General features: G+C 33.6%; 1 protein-coding gene across 4 annotated transcripts in view; it reads left to right on the top strand.

Moving 5' to 3' along the window:
• MSH3 (mutS homolog 3) overlaps nucleotides 1–18,128 on the top strand; it is a 182,242-nt gene that overhangs the window by 52,612 nt on the left and 111,502 nt on the right. For all 4 annotated transcript variants that reach the window (XM_074201747.1, XM_074201745.1, XM_074201744.1 and 1 more), the window contains 2 exons: nucleotides 8,922–9,006; nucleotides 10,622–10,731. In XM_074201747.1, coding sequence (XP_074057848.1) covers nucleotides 8,922–9,006; nucleotides 10,622–10,731 — 195 coding nt within the window. The remainder of the gene's footprint in view (nucleotides 1–8,921; nucleotides 9,007–10,621; nucleotides 10,732–18,128) is intronic.

Genomic DNA, 18,128 nt, shown 5'->3' with positions numbered 1-18,128 from the left:
TATCTGGAAATTTCTCTTCCCCCAAGAGTTCACTTCTTATTTTTTATAAAAAGGTACTTTCTTCCTTGGGAGAATTCTTTATTTTTGCTATACCAGTTATAGCCTCAAATGGAAATAAAAACAAGTAGCTTTTTTTTTTCTTTGTAAACCATAGTCAATGTTCTGTACTTTATAATGAAGCCAATTATAGGATGATAGGTTTTAGACCTGAAAGAGAGATTAACTTGGTAATTTATAATTGACAAGGAAACTGAGACCCTGAAAGAGGAAATTATTTCCTCAGGGCTACATAATAGAGTTACACACAATCCAGTTCTGTTACATTATTTAGTTGAAAACAGAATGGGAATAAAAATTTACTTGTGCATGTTTTCTATCCTAACTATTCTTATTTCAAATTTTTATCTAAAAGCCTTCAAAAGGATAGTTACTGTGACAAGTTTTTAATTGAGCGATTGATTTTACAGATTTTTCTCCCTTGTCAAGTATCTTTATTGCCCTTTCTCTTGGGAAAAGTGAATGTAGTCTAGTGTTCAAAAGTAGCTAATTATAGTAAATGTTAATTTTTATGCAAAGAAAATATCAGTGCAGTACCTGTACTTGGGGGAAAAAAACACAGAGTTGTTTCTTTTCCTTTTCTCACTCTTTTATCCCGTGTACCATCACTAATTAACTTCTTTTGTCCTTGATCCCAGAAATCTTTCTTGGGAGTTTGATTTAGTTAATTCCTTACCCAATTTGTTAAGGAGTTCTGAGGAAGAGAGACATCCATCCAGAAGTGGGATATTTGTATTAAGGAGAAGAAACTATCTTAAAGGTAGTTTTAGGAAGGTTTAGAGGAAAGCAGGTATTAGAGTACAGGATATAGAGATGCTTTTCCCTGCCTTAGGGGTGCTGGGCTAGAAATGTAAGGGTAGATTGAAAGGAATAGTGGTTGAAAAGAATAATCCAGCTTCTGCTTGGGAAGACCTCTAGTGAGAGGGAACTCACTTCCTCTCTGTTCCCTTTTTTTGAATGGCTTTGTTAGAAAGCTTTTCTTGATGTCATATCTAAATTTTTTCCTCTGCTGCTTCCTTCTGTTACTTTCCTTTGAGAGTGAGCAGAATAAATCTAATTCCTTTTCTGAATGAAAGTCCTTCAGATACTTAAGCACATCTATCATATTTCATATATATATATATAATTATTCCTAATTAACATTCCCCAGTTCTTTATGTATGGCATTTCTAGTCCTTTCTCTGTCCATGTGATCCAGATCATTTATGTCTTTCCTAGAATGTGGAACCCTAAAATAACAAAATACTTTGGATATGACTTGATTATAAGTAGAATGTAGCAGAACTGTTTTCTCCTTCATTCTAAATACTGTTTTTCTTAGCCATCTCCAGTAGTCTTGTTTCCTAAAAATCAGTCCCTGGGATGTTTGACTCTGATGCCTTGCACAGCATGCCCCTCACTATATTAAACATAATTATGCAACTCACGCCTCCAATTATTTGTGTGGTTGGTGTGGTCTTTGTTCATCAAAGGACTAGTGGTAGTGTTAGTAGTAGTAGTAGTAGTAGTAGTAGTAGTAGGTAGTGGTAGTAGTAGTAGTAGTAGTAGTAGCAGCAGCAGCAATAGTGTTAGTAATAGTAGTAGCAGTAGCAGCAGCAGCAGCAGCAGCAATAGTATTAGTAGTAGTAGCAGCAGTAACGGATTTAGTCTGCCATGAAGTATTAATTCTAAAATGTGTTTTCTTCATATTTTTTGTCTTTTTAATCCCTTCTCTCTTTTTTTCTGACAGATTATGCCCTACAGTTACCCGCCCCCCTACCATGTTCATTCTCTTCCTATTTAATAACTCCTTCCTTACTGCCTACATAGATACACTTGTGTCTCTCCAATCTGCATGGTCATTCCCATTCTCTTTCTTTAGTTTTAGTCTACATTAACCAGTTATCTGCTGGACGTTTCCAGTTCACTGTCCTGTATTTAGTTAGCCTACTGTCCTGTATTTAGTTAGCCTACACTCAGGATACACAGAACACATTTTCTTTCTTCCCTAAACCACCCTCCTAAATGCTCTTAATTTTGTTGATATTGCTACCATTCTTACAGTCAGCTGGGTTCACAACTGAATTCACTGTCATCCTTGGTTCTTTCTCCCTCATGCCTAGCACTCATTTATTTTGCCAGTTGTACCAACAAGAAATCTTCCACAATATCATAATAAAACTCTTTTTGCTCTCCATACTTGTTTTGGTCAAATTCCAGAACTGGTGAAAATGGAGTCTTCTATTTTCTTTTTAGTAGCTCTCTGGGCTAATTCAGTTAACTCTTTCAAAAGACCAATATAACTCATTTTTACAAAGAATTTATGAAGAGAAATAAAAATTTTTTTGATTTCTCTCTTAATTCTGTAATTTAAGAGAGCAAAAAAAGAGAGAAACAATAAAAATAGCCTTTGAAAATAAAATTCATGGATATTCTTTTTAGGTTTTCCAGAATGAACTGACTTTGGATTATATCTTTTACTCTAAAAGAAAAAAAAGCAAGAGGAAAAACATATTTCAACCTTGACTCTAAGGCTATCAATACTCTGTCTTGAGGTGGATAATATTTTTCATAATGAGTCCTTTGGAGTTTTGGTGGATCATTAAACTGAGCAGAGTTTACTAACTTTTACCAACTTCTTTCAGATCATTATTTAACCTTTTAGAAAAATCAGGGAGGTTTCCAAAGAAATCCTAGAAATTTAGAAATTTGAAAGGCAAAAAAAGACCAATGAACTGCCCTTTGTTTATAGGGATAACAATTGAGATTCTAAAGAAAACTTTGTGATTATATTCAATTTTCTTAATTTTTGCTAGTTAAATGATCTTTGTCTTCATTTAAGTAATGGATGAGAGAGTTATCATGGGAATTTTTAATTTTTTTGTCTGAATATTCAGAGGAATTGTGATTGATGTATCTTTTGAAATTATAATATTAGCAGGCATTTTCTTTTTTATGTAAATATAATAAATAATATATTATCATCAAGATAATATATTATCTAGATAAGTATAATATCATAAATCATAAATATAATAATATTTATGTGTGACCTTAGGCAAGTCACTTAATCCTATTGCCTTGCCAAAAAAAAAAAAGAGTGGAAAATCCAGAAGGTTGGGCATCTATACTGTTATCTGAAGTAGAATCTGGTGTTAAGGAAAACAAATCATAATATAATAAATATAATAACAATAAAGTAAATTTCTTTTTACAAATCTGCAATTCTTTGATGAAATCTAAGTAAGAGGATTTACTATTTATATTCTTTAATCCTGGAGTCCTTTTCTCTATCCCAGACAGTGAAGAAATTCTAGGCTTTTTTTTTAATTGTTTAAAGTATTAGTAAAAAAAGTATAAAGTATTCTTATAAGATTTTTCTCCAAGTAAAAATTTCACATAGAAGATCATATGATTGCCATTCACTAATTTTGTTATTCATTTTTAAGCACATAAAATTTGTTGTCTTTGTCCACATGGATAATTGCTTGGTTATTTCAGGTCAGTGAGCATGTACTGATGTGTCAGCAAGCATTTGTGAGATACAACTTTAGTGAGGGAGAAGTTTATAGTTCTTGATGCTTCCAAGTACTGGTACAAAGAAATGCCTTTGTATTGGAAAGGAGGATTGCAAATTGGTAAATACTTTTATCGGCTATTTCCAGTAGGAGGAGAAAGTATTAGCTCTGCTTTTATCTTGATAATGATTGTTTAATACCATACCTTATGTCAAATTATCTTTACAGTCTCTAGTTTTACTAGAATTATTAATATCAATAACCATTATACTTGGTTTTTGAGAAAGTTGTATGGTTTCTATGGAAACCAATTTGAGCTATAGATAATTCAACATGGGCAAAGAAAAACAGTGATTAATAATAGAAAATTATGAATATTACCAATAAAAACTTAGGAACTCTGGTAATAAGGATGCTCACATTTGTATACTTGGGTAACTCCTTGGTCATCTAGAGAAAACAAGATGATGTTATTTTCTTCAGGTTTAAGCATTATTGAGCCTTTCTTTGTTTATATAATCTGAGTTTTCTCTTTTTCATCACTGTCCCTGAGTCAATGAAAGCATTTGTCAGCTAGCTATCTAGACATATTCTTGTGTACTGTGTTGTATACTTCTTAATTATGGATTCTTTCCTTTTTTTAATTTTTCAATTTTATTTTCAGTTCCAAATTCTTTCTCTCCTTCCACTGTTTCCTCTACCCATTGGTAAAGTGAGGCAGATAATACTCATTGAAGTCATGTAAAACATATTTCCATGTTAACCCTGTTTCATTAAAAAAAAAAAGCAAGGACAAAAATATACTTCAGGCTTGACTCTAAGCTCATCAGTTCTCTCTTGATAATATTTTTCATAATGAGTCCTTTAGAATTTTGGTCGATCATTGAATTGAACAGTTTACAAATTTTATCAGCTACACAGCTAGGTAATTATTAAATGTCTGAGGCTAGATTTTAACTCAGATACTCCTGACTCCAGGGCAGGTGCTCTATCCACTGTGCCATCTAGCTGCCCCTTATCAAGTTCTTTCAAATCATTATTTAACTTTCTAGACAAATCAGAGAGGTTTCTAGAGAAATCCTGCAAGTCTGGAAGCTTGAAAAGCAAAAAAGACCAATGGACTGCCTTTTGTTTATAGGGAAAACAAATGGAGTTCTTTTCCCATAGTGTTGGGTAGTTAATGTTATTATTCAAGGTCATTTCAGATCCAGTTGAACTCTATCTTCTGTGATAAATAGTATACATATGTGAGAGTTGATTGAAGTTAGAGTTGGAATATGTGACTGATTTTTTTTCTTTGTGAATTTACTGCCAACAAATGATGGGTTTGTTTTCCATAATACCAGATTCTAACCCAGATATAACAGCACAGATGCCTAGCCTTCTGAATTTTTCACCTTTTTTTTGGCAAGGCAATGGGATTAAGTGACTTTCCTAAGGTCACACAGGTCATTATTAAGTTTTGTTTGAGGCCAGATTTGAATTCAGATGCTCCTGACTTGAGGGCTGGCACTCTATCCACTGTGCCACCTGGCTACCCTTGCCTTCTGGACTTTAATCATAAAAGGGTTCTCAGGTATTGAAGTTTAAGACATGATCCCCCTAAAGCCATTTAAAGCAATGTTTTTTTTCTTTTATTTTGATCATTTTTAAAGAATTGCTATCATAATAAAAACCATCAAAACATCATTAAGAAATATGATCTAGAATAATAGGTCAAATTTTCTCAATTGCTTCTTATCAAATTGGAGCCTTAGTTGGTGGTGATTGATCAGGTGAGACATGGGCACCAAGTTCAAAAGAGTTTTAGAGCAAAGCAAAAAAGTAGGCATCAGTTTCTCTATGCCCAGAGAATTATTAGATTACTGACTTTTTTAACTTGCTAATTTTTCAGAGTCTCTTTGACCCAATCACAGATTGAGATAAGTAAATCTTTAATTTAATTTGATTTATTTTGCAAACAATTTTCAATTATCTATAAATTATAAGTGTTTTAGACTCCTTGGTTCTTTTCTTCTTTAGTTCTGCCACTTACTTACTTCTTGTTATTTCACCAAGACCATTAAAATTATCTTGTTGGGTCAGCCTAGCCAGTGTTCTCTATTTGACAGTGATAGCAGAGACTATCGGAAGAGCAACTGTAAAATGATTTGATTATAAAGAAGATTGAATTACTTTATATATTATTTATCTGATCAGCATTCTTTCTAATGTGAGAATTTTGAAAAGTAGTATTTGTATCATCTTCTCTTACTCCTCCTTTCCAGTTAATTTGTTCACTCTATCACTGTAATAATATCTGTTATATTCATCTCTTTTTTTCATTGACTTTTTTTAAAAAATCACATTTTCCTTGGACTGTTGCTGTAGTCTTCTAACTGATATTCTTTTTTTGTTTGTTTGTTTTTGCAAGGCAGTGGGATTAAGTGACTTGCCCATGGTCACACAGCTAAATAATTAAGTGTCTGAGGTTGGGATTGAACTCAAATCATCCTGACTTCAGGGCCAGTACTCTTTCCACTGCGCCACCTAGCTGCTGCTCTGTAGTCTTTTTAAAGCATAACTGGAGCAATATTTTTCTACATGAAATCTTTCTGGTTCCTTACTTGTTGCTAGTGCTTCCTCTTAAAAAAATTACTTATTTTTATTTATTTATCTATCTATTGATTTGTCTATTTCTTATTTAGTCTGAATTTATATATCTTTGTATCCCTCAGCTTTAATAGCCCTTCCCAGGGATGCTGTGGATACTGTTCTTATATCTTTAATAGGGAATAGAATCTTGGAAGAGAGGCAATTTAATATCCTCTGGATTTTTAACTACTTTGACAAGAGAGAGATTCTTTGATAGAAAAGACTTGGAAAACTTTTTTCCTAAGAATCTGATTGACTTAATTGTCAAAGTGAAAGAACTGGAAGAAGCATTTCTTGCTGATTTTAATTCTTGTGCTATGGAAAAGATAGCCCTAATAGAATTTTCAAGTGTCTTTGACTTCTATCATAAAAGACCTAAACAGTAGGACTGTTTTTCCAGAGTTGAGAAATCAGCAGTTGCAATTGATAGAAGTGCTTTGTGTACTTTCTTATTCTGATACATTTATTAAAATATCTAAATATATCTTTATCTTATTCATTACATTGTTATTAAATTGAATAGCCAATAGTACCAAAGTTTATTTAAAACTTCAATACTAGGGATTTGAGAAAGAGTAAAGAAAACATGATAAAAATTTTATCCAGTTAATTCTGTTAACTAAAGTGAGATTAAAAATTCATTGATTTATGAAAAAATTGTACATTTCTGTTAATTTGTGAGGAAATATTGCTATATATATTCTTTCATTGCCTGAGAACTCAGGATAAGAATAATTTAATGGATCAAGTAGTAGTCTAAGGGGTGAGGGTGTTTAGTATAACATAGTATGCCATGAGGCCAGCCTCACATGAATTACACATAGTGTTATGATCCCATTAATTATGCTGTTACCTTCAGGACTCTATCCTGGTCCTCCTCCTCTTCTTCCCACTGTACTATTTTACTTAATAGTCTCTTCTTCCACTGAATTCAATTCCTCACACTCTCCTAAACACGCTATGATTCAGTGACACTGTTTTCCTTACTTTTCCTCATAAACACTACATTTTCAGATGCTGGGCATTTGCCCTGGCTGTTTCTCTTCCCTAGAAATCTCTCCCTCCTCATCTCTCTGAATTACTTTAAATTCCAGCTAAAATCCTAGCTTCTGGGATCCTCTTTAATGCTAGTACCTTCCCTCTGTAGATTATTTCCAGTTTGTCTTGTATATCTCATTGGTGTGTAACTAGTTGCTTGCTTCCACAATTAGGTTCTGAGTCCCTTGAGAACACTGGACACTTAATTATTGGTCAATTGATTGAATGTAAGCTCTTTCATAGAATATAGAAGAAACTTAATGAGATTTACTTTATTGATTATGCTGTAAATTGTTTTGTCATACTAAATTCTGAGATCTTCTGAAAGGTGAACTTTGTTATATTCCTCACATTTCCTGGTTTTCTTCAGGGGAATATATCATAAGACTTGGAGGACTTGCATTCAAATTCTGTCCAGTTACCAAATGACCACAGGCAAATAATTTAATTATCTCTAAACCTTAATTTACTCATCTAGAAATACTATATTATATAGATATTAATGATATGATAATAATACAGATTTATACAATTGCATAATGCAAGAATATAGATTTTTGTGAGTTTCAAATGATGTAATATATATTCTAAAATATATTTCACAAATGTTAGTATACTATGTAAATGGTAGATATTATTATTATTATTATTTATAGTTTTTTGAGTATATTTTTCTTTATCTTTATCTTTAACTTTGACCATTTTGGTGGTGGTTGTCAATTACCATGAAAAAAAAAACCACTGTGCATCTAGGTGTAGACTAAATTCAGAGTCAGAAAGTCCTAAATTCTAATCCTATCTCAAACAGTTACTAGCTGTGTGATTCTAGGCAAGTCATTTAACTTCTTCAGAAATCAGTTTACTTATCTCTCAAAGGGGGATTTTGAGAGTTGCTACTTCACAGGGTTGTTGTAAGAATCTACTGAGAAAATATATATAAAGTGCTTTGCAGATCTTAAAGTAATTTGCAAATGCTATTATATCCATCTTCATCATCACCACCATCATCATTATCATCAATAAATCTCTTGACTGTATTATAACCTTTAATGAGAGCTAAAAATCAAGCCTTATCAAAAATAATCCCATGTTAGAAGAATAAGGAAGACAGTTTAAAGTATCTTGATGTCCTTTCTTAGATAATTTTTTAACTTGTCTTGAATATTTGCCATTGTACGCTAAGTCAATGTCAAAAAATTATGCTTTGTGCTATTCTTAAAAATAGGAAAAGGGGCAGCTAGGTGGCACAGTGGATAGAGCCCCCACCCTGGAGTCAGGAGTACCTGAATTCAAATCCAACCTCATACACTTTTAATAATTACCTAGCTTTGTGGCCTTGGGCAAGCCAATTAACCTCATTTGCCTTGCAAAAACCTTTAAAAAAAGAGAGAGAAAAAATTAGGAAAAAAGGGCATCTCTAAATTTCCTTAGTGTCTCAGTGTTGCTTTGATTTCTGTTTTCCCTCTTCTCCTTTCAAGGCATTTAAGAGCTCATATATCAGTGGAAGAATACTTTCAATGAATTTTCCTTTTATTTCCTTTTATTCTTTTGCATTTGACTTGATTATTCTACCAAATGGCTAACTTTCATTAGTAATTCTATTGGAATTTTTACCTGGTGTCTAAATTAAATTTTTTTTTATTTCTTTCTGCTCTTTTGGTTTGCATGATTACATTTCCTCTCATTTCTTTTCAGAAATTTTAAAAAGTTGTCGAGTGAAATGGAATTTATGACAATTAATGGAACAGCACTGAAGAATCTGGAAATCTTACAGAATCAGGTCAGGAAAATATAACTAGTTGATTACAAATTTTTGTTAGGGGAAGGAAAGTTATAGAAAACTAGTGCTAATGAATGCACTTGAAACAGAAGATTAAGCCTTTGTGTCCCAGCTGACCATTGTCTTTCTTATCTGATAGTTACTATGAAGCAGTTTTAGGATATTAACTTTTTTTTTTGGCTGCGAAAAAGCCTTTTTTTTTTTACAATAACTAAAAATCATTCATTTATCCCCCCACCTTTTTTTTAATTTTAGAAAGGTTTTATTTTTTTTTTGAGTTTTACAATTTTATCCCCAATCTTGCTTCCCTCCCTCCACCCCCCACAGAAGGCAGTTTGCTAGTCTTTACATCATTTCCATAGTATGCATTGATCTAAGTTAAAGTGATGAGAGAGAAATTATATCCTTAAGGAAGAGACATATAGTATGAGATATAGCAGAATTACATAATAAGACAACATTTTTTAAAAATTAAAGGTAATAGTCCTTGGTCTTTGTTCAAACTCCACAATTCTTTCTCAGGATATAGATGACATTCTTCATTACAGATACCCCCAAATTGTGCCTGATTGTGCCCTGTTGGTATGAGCAAGTCCATTAATGATCATGCCCATGTTTCTATAAGGGTATACAATGTTCTTCTGTAGGATATTAACTTTAAAGTAACACATGGAGAGTCAGATGCTGATAAAGATTTTTTAGCAAGACTTTTTAGTTTTTGCAAGGCAGTGGGGTTAAGTGGCTTGCCCAAGGCCACACAGCTAGGTCATTATTAAATGTCTGAGGTCGGATTTGAACTCAGGTACTCCTAACTCTAGGGCCGGTGCTCTATCCACTGCGCCAGCTCATCTGCCCTAATATTTTCAAAAAAATTTTCTGCCTTTTACTTGTGGGAGAAATACAGATCATAGATAGCAAGTTCTTATGGGGAAGTAGTTGAAAATAGCAAATACTTCCTGTCCCACCTTACCCTCATCCCTCAACTATCCAAACACACCAATATCCAGTTCCCATGGTATCTTCAGTGCACATTCAGGTCAATTCTTTGCACCTTCTTTACACATACTGCTATCCAATGATCAATAGATTTCTTGGTCTTTTTTTTTTAGGTTTTTTTTTTTTTTTGAAGGCAAATGGGGTTAAGTGGCTTGCCCAAGGCCACACAGCTAGGCAATTATTAAGTGTCTGAGACCGGATTTGAACCCAGGTACTCCTGACTCCAAGGCCGGTGCTTTGTCCACAACTCACCTAGCCACCCCAATCAATAGATTTCTTAATGATAATCCTGAGGCACTGTGAGATCTTGAATAGTTAGGAAAAAAAAGATTTAATTATATTCATTCATCTGTATTCCCTTTGGCAGGCAGTGTACTAATATATATTAGAAGAATTTTACACAAGAATGGAATAAGATAGAATTTTCTGATTAGTCTTTAGTTAAAATCAGAACATTCTTTTTCTTGAATACTAAATTCATGATTGTACATATTTTTAAAAAAGTAAAATTCAGTGATACCTAAATAGGCATGTGTTTTAATATTAATTAAATGGTTAATTTAGATAAATAAGCAAATGTTTGATTATTTTTTAAAAATTGCTTGTTGGTCCTCCTTAGGCGGATTCAAAATTCAGAGGTAGTTTGCTGTGGGTCTTAGATCACACTAAAACTCCTTTTGGACGACGAAAACTGAAAAAGTGGGTGACCCAGCCACTCCTCAAATTAAGGTAAAAATCGCTAATTTTGGTATATTCTAAGGGTTTTTTCAAATCTTAATCTTAATGATATTGTAAATTTCAGAGTCTTAAGCCATATCTCAATATAGTCACAGTGCATAACTAAAATTCAGGAAAATATACTTCAAGATATGGTAATACAAGTCAGTCTGCTGTTGGTGGAATTTTTTTTCCTTTTCTTTTTACTAAGAATGAAATAAAACCTACTTTTGGAGAACCTGTAAAATTCGTAACGAATTTAACCTCACTATAGAGTTTCGTAAAATAACTTAGGGAGTGATCTTATTAGCTTCATTTTTAGGTCCAAGAAGGATTGACCATAAATAAAGCAATTGAGCCTGCTGATTATTGGATATTTTTTCTGACTGCCAGAGCAGAGACCTGGATGAGACTTAGAATAGCATATTTTTTGTTCTCATTATGTGCAGCAATAACAATAATGCTATAGTAACCTGGTCCATATAACAGAATTATATGTAACTGCTGTGTATGTTTACCTGTTAGCAGAGACCATCTTGAGAAACAAGAGACCCTTTTTACGTATTCCAATCTATTTTTTTTTAGCTCTTTTCTTCCTTATCATAGGCTTTCTCCCACCTATAGCCTTAAACAAATTTGAACTTTAATATTCTTTTTTTTTCTTCCCTTTTGGTGGCTAGGAACCCAAGCAGAACTTAAAATTATCTAAAGTAAGAAAGAATCATTTTTCTGGTTGATAAATCTGATTAGTATAACTTTGAGCCATCTGCAGTAAAGGTCTGTTATAATTATTAAAAGAAAACCTTTTTGTTCTTTTTAGATGAGATTTTGGTTTGCTTTACTCTGTATACTTTTTTTTTTTATTTTCAGTGGGCCAGATGGTATTGTAATACTTTTGTTAAGACTGTTGAAATGGGGGGTAACCTGTAACTTCTACCAGGTATTACCCATTGTTTCCCAGATTTGTCAGGGAGCAGGATATCTTAGGGAAACTTTTAGTAATAAACTTAAAGAATCTATAAAAATGGTATATGTCTTAGGGAGATGAAAGGCAGTATGGAGTAATGTAGTGATTTCCAATGTTTTTTGTTCCTTGAATCTCTTTCAACCAAAAAAATTACCCCAGGGTAATTTTATGTCCTACTTGTATGTAATATCCTCTCAGATTTATTCACTAAGTGCTTACAATAACAGTTTTAATAACTTGTCCTTAAAAGCATCAAAATAAAAGTTATATGATATAATTATTATTATAAAATTTTATTCCATCTATAATTATGAAAGCTCTAAGTGTAAAATTATAAAGCTCTAATTATAAATTGTTACAAATGTTTTATTTGGGACATTCAATAAGAATTAAAAGAAAAAATCCATCAAGACTTCATATGCTTATAATTATTTGCAAGATTTAATATTATTTCCTCACTTTTATAAATTTTATAGAATGTAACTTTTTTTAGTGACATAAATAAATTTAATAATCATATATAAACTTAATTTTGATGTTTGACTTTTTATTGGAACAAAGCTTTAGAATTTGGGGGAGCAATACTAGGCAGACATGATCTTAAATTTGCTTTGACCTCAAGTTTATTTCTGTATTTTGATTTAAAACAAGAATAAAGTGAATATTTTCTTATGCTTTTTACAAGCTCCCTTGATGAAGATAGAAATCCATTTTTTTTATTTTTATTTACCTAACATGCCAGAAAACATGATTTAAAATATTTACTTTTTCCTACAAGTCAACTGCAAGTGCTGTATGAAATGATAAATTTATTTAAAGTTCAGTTGCACATATTGCTTCATTTTCAACAATGTTTATATAGGAACTGAGTTTTGTAAGGAAAGCATATCTTCAGATGGTACTGCCTTCCTTTCTATCACTGGCTGTCCCCTCACAGGAATTCCACTGAATGACCTACCAGAATTGCCAACCAGTTCATTTAAAATTCTGCCAAATTGAAGAATAGTAATGTAAGTGGAGGATAAGTTTAGATGAGGTTATTCAGTTTCCAATTTGCTCTGGGTCTATATCTCCTTGGCCCAGTATTGCATATGACTTTTATTGCATTGTGATCTGAGAAAGATGTATTCACTATTTCTGCCTTTCTGCAGTTGATCATTAGGTTTTTATGTCCTAGTACATGGTCAGTTTTTGTATAAGTTCCATGTACTGCAGAGAAAAAGGTATATTCCTTTCTATCCCCATTCAGTTTCCTCCATAAATCTACCATATCTAATTTTTCTAACAATCTATTTACCTCCCTAATTTCTTTCTTATTTGTTTTATGATTTGATTTATCTAGATCTGATAGCGGGAGGTTGAGGTCTCCTACTAGTAGAGTTTTGCTGTCTATGTCTTCCTGTAATTCTTTCAGCTTCTCCTCTAAGAATTTGGGTGCTGTCCCACTGGGTGCATATATATTCAATATTGAAATGACTTTATTGTCTATGGTACCTTTTAGGAGGATAAAGTTTCCTTCCTTATCTCTTTTAACGCTATCTATTTTTGCTGCTGCTTTGTCTGAGATAAGGATTGCTACCCCTGCTTTTTTCATTTTGGCTGAAGGAAAATATATTTTGCTCCAACCTTTTACCTTTACTCTATATGTATCTCTCTGCTTCAAATGAGTTTCTTGTAAGCAGCATATTGTAGGATTCTGGTTTTTAATCCACTCTGCTATTTGCTTAAGTTTTAAGGGAGAGTTCATCCCATTCACATTCAAGGTTATGATTACTAATTCTTTACTGCCCTCTGTGCTATCTTCCCTCTGTTTGTATTTTTCCCCTTCCCCCCCCTTTTATCTATATTCCCCAGTATTTTGTTTTTGAATACCACCCCCGAGGATAAGTTTAAATTGGAAAATAGTCATAACACTGCAGTGAGAGTGGTTTGTTTCTGAAGAATGTTTATGATAGTCTGTGATTTGCTCAAGATAGCAGCTCAATATTTGTGCTGTAAGAATGCAAAAGTCTTACTCATGTGATCACATAGTCAATTGAAGTGCAATTATGGGGTAATAAAAGGAGGATGAGAGAGCTTCTTTAGTGCTTAGTAAATTTAGTAAACTCCCAAGGGGTTCACAAATCACTGAGTGGGAATTACTCATTTAGTAAATTCAAAAGCTATTCTTAGAATCAAGGAGAAGTGGGTTCACATAATAATAGCCAAAATTTATTTAATGCTTACTATATGTCTGTGCTTTACTGTTATTTCATTTCACCTTCATAGTAAACTTATAAAATAAATGCTGTTATTGACCACATTTTACAGGTGAGGAAAAATTCTACTTTTGACACCTATTAGCTATATGACCCTGGGCAAGTCACATAATTTTTCATTGCCTCAAGAAAATTCTGAAAGTATAAGTCAGAAAACACTTGTGGTTCTGTATTGGTAAAGGCATGTTCCTCACTGGAAGTTTCATAATCAATGAAATCATAGAACTGTTCTAAGTCAACTCAGTGGTGAAAATACTAGACCTGGAGTCAGAAGACTCATCTTCCTGAGTTCAAATTTGACCTCCTCATACAGGTGTGACCCTGGTTAAGTCACTTAACTTTATTTGCCTCATCTGTAAAATGAGCTGGAGAAAGAAATAACAAACCACTGAAGTATCTGTACGAAGAAAACCCCAAATGGGTCACCAAGAGTCAGGCATAACTCAAATGACTAAACAACAACAAAAGAAAAAATGTAAAGAGTTTGAGGCAACTGAAGAACCCAAGCTTGAGAACTGACTACAGAAAAAATGAACCCAGCTGGAGTGAAGGGAGAAGAAAAGGTGTAAAACAGAACTATTCCCTAAATAATTTATCATGTGGAGAAACAGGAATGAGGGTAAGGGAAGGAACATATATATGACAACTTCTAAATGCTGAACTCTATGCAAAGCACTTTACAGATGTTCTCATTTGAGTTTCTCAATAGCCCAATTAGGACCTAGTGCTGTGATCTCCCTTTTATTGTTGAGGAAACTGAGGCAAATGAGGTTAAGGGCCTGCAGCAGGGCCACACTGTTAGTGTCTGAGGCTGTGACCATGCCTAATTCTCTCTGTACCCTTTGACTTTCCTACCTCCAACCATAAAGGGATCAAGAGTTGGGAGGTGCTGGTGTAAAATCAGGTCCATTTAACCCTGAAATTGTGGGTCTGCTCTTTAGGAAGATCACATTCCAGTAAGATCAGGGCAAAGCAAAGATGTCTGTTGTACTAGAAATGTTAGCTATAGCAATAAGGCAAGAAAAAGAAATTGAAAAAATAAATAGAGGCAAAGAAGAAACAAAAGTATCTTTTTGTTTTTTTGCAAGTGATATAATTGGTTTTCTTTAGAGAACCTTATTGGTAAGTCAGTGAAGATACTAGTTGAAACAATTAAAAACATCAGCTGGATGTAAAATAAACCCACACAAATCATCAGCATTACTGTATATTGCTGACAAAAGCCTTGTAATAAATGCAATGGAATATGATTTGTGCTATTTAAAACAATGAAAGGGATAGTTCAGAAATATCTGGGATGACTTATTATGCTGATACAAAATGAAGTGAACAGAACTAGTTTAACTGCAAAAGGCAAGAGAGCTATGGGATGATATACATATATCAGGTGAAATTTTTAAGGAAGCCGGGGCATGTTTATAAACTGGAGGGAAGCAGCAACACGATGAGACTGAAGAGAAGTGAAAAATAGTTCCAAGATGCTTATTTGTCAACTATGACTCGACCAAGGAAGGCAGAGCTGAGGGAGTCCAATATCTTAGTGAACTCAGTGACTTAAATATATCAGTGGATCTACCAATAGAGAATGCCACTCCTGTTTTTGGCTTTCCCTAAATTCTATTTCAGTAAAGGACTCTTGAAGGAAAGGACAGTTCCTTTGTCTTTGTGTTCCCAGTACGTGCAACAGTGCCTGACCCATAGAAGGGGCTTAATAAATATTGTTGAATTAAATTCAGTTGAATTTTCTAGAGAAAATATTAAATATATTAAAAGTTTTCCTCTGATTCTATAAGCAATTCATGGATCCTAGTTTGGCTTAGGCTACCTATCTGCTGTCCTTCACTACTAAGTCCATCTCCTGTTTTAGTTATACATGTTCTTGATTGTTTTAAGTTACTTTTTCTATGTGAGACCTCATTGCTAATGTTTTATTCTACTTATATACAACGTGTATTGTTTTCTTTGCTCTTTAGGTCACATAAAATTTTGTTTCTTATGAGATCGCAGTGTTTCATAATTCACTGTCTTATAGGATCACTGGGAGAATGTTATTTTTACGCCAAACTCACAACAGCATTCAATTCAGATTTAATACATTTCTTGTCATTTCATTTCTTTTCTTAGGTAATTTCTACTGCCACCACCCAGGTAACAGTAAGGAACTTCTCCTTGAGAGTCATGACCTTGTGATTCATAGCCTTCTGTCCTCTGTTTTTCTTTGGTCAGGAAGAAATTGGTCATCATAATTTCACAATATTCAGTTTCAGTTGCTTTATTTATTTAATATTTATTCATTTTTATTTAAGTTGTTATATTTGTTTCCTTCATTTTGTATCTGTTCCTCTAAGTCTTTTCTTGCTTTCTTTGTGTTCATTATATGCATCATTCCTTACAATACACTAATTCAGAATTCAAGCTTCTTGAGGTTAGGGCTTGTTTTCATTCTGTGTTTCACTTGCCCAGTGTCTGGTGCAAAGTAGCATGAGATTAATTGATGCTTGATGTTAGATTGATTTATAATTGGTCATTTCCTAATTGATGTAGTCATTCTTCAGTCATAGACATCTTTGTTTCCAGTGCTTTGCCACCATAAAGAATGCTCTCAATATAATAAAATTATCGACTTGTTAGGGACCTAGTCTTCTACCTAAACTATGAATCTCACCCTTGTGATTATTAATTCATTGATTCCATTATCTTTTATTAAGTGCTCTCTATGAGCCAGGTCCTAGAACAGACATTGGGGAGATAAACAAAAAATTTAGATTGTATTGTCACGAACAATATGCACACATGTCTGTCAATTGATGCAAATGACTGTCCAGAGCAGAGCTATCAGGAGGATCAGGATGAGCTTTTCCTAGGAAGTGACTACCCATGAGTTGAACTGTGAAAGAAGCTAGCGGTCCAGGAGAGGGGAGTTGAGGATAGTGTTTTCTAGTCCTGAGGAACAGCTTGTGTCGAGACATTGAGACAAGGAATGAGCTATCACATATGGGGAGCAGCAATTTGGTATGGAACATTGAGTGCATGAAGCACATGTAAGAGTCAGTAAGCCAGCAGGTTGTCCACATGCACCTACTTAGGTAGGTGCAGCAAGGAGGGCATTGAACCTGGAATCAGGAAGACCTGAGTTCAAATATAGCCTCAGATACTTCCTAACTGTTATCCTGGGCAAGCCATTCACCTCCATTTGCCTTAGTTTTCTCATTGGTGAAATGGGGGTAATAATCGCACCTGCTTTCTAGGGTTGTTGTGAGGATCAAATGAAATCACATTGATAAAAACTCATTAGGGCAGTTTCTGGAACAAAGTATTATGTAAATGTTAGGTTTTATCATTATTACTACTACTATGTTATGATATATTGATATTTGCTACAAAGATTATAAACATAATTATAAATGATATTAATTACAATATAATTACCCTGGTAATTTAGATTGGAGCCAGATTATATAAAACCGAACAAAGGAGACTGCATCTTATCCTAGAGCAAAAACATCCTGGACCTTCTTAAGTGATAGGTCAGATGTGTGCTTTAGGGTAGAGGATGGATTAGTGAGGGGATGAGCTAGAGGGAGGCTGGGAGACCAGTTAGGAGGCTATTGCAATAATCTAAGTAAGAGGTAAAGAGAGCATGCACCTTTATTTGAAAACCTCCAGTTGCTGTCTCCCTAGGCAGTTTATTCATTTTTAAGATGACTTTTATAAGAAAAAAGGTTTTCCTATATTAAGTTAAATCTGTTGCCTTGTAGCTTTATTCCCATTAGTCCTAGTTTTGTCCTCTGGGATCAAAGAGAAGTAAAATAGAATTCTGGACTTAATATCAGAAGCTCCACTTATGGCCTTTTGACCTATTTAAATAAATTTTCTCTGGGTCTGTTTCCTCACCTGTAAAATGAGCATGTTAGACTAGATGATTTTTTAAAAAAATTTTTAAATTTTATTTAAGACAATCAATGGGGTTGAGTGACTTGCCCAAGGTCACACAGCTAGGCAATTATTAAGTGTCTGAGGTCAAATTTGAACTCAGGTTCTCCTGACTCTAGGGCTGGTGCTCCATCCACTGTACCACCTAGGTGCCCCAGACTAGATGGTTTTTAAACTTCCTTCTTACTTTCACATTTTCTGAGTCCGTAATTATCCTTTTCTACATGATAACACTTCACATTATCTGAAGG

The sequence above is a fragment of the Macrotis lagotis genome, chromosome X (genome assembly GCF_037893015.1).
Source record: "Macrotis lagotis isolate mMagLag1 chromosome X, bilby.v1.9.chrom.fasta, whole genome shotgun sequence".
Taxonomy (NCBI): domain Eukaryota; kingdom Metazoa; phylum Chordata; class Mammalia; order Peramelemorphia; family Peramelidae; genus Macrotis; species Macrotis lagotis.
The sequence above is the reverse complement of the archived record's forward strand: the minus strand, read 5'-3'. Positions and strand labels throughout refer to the sequence as shown.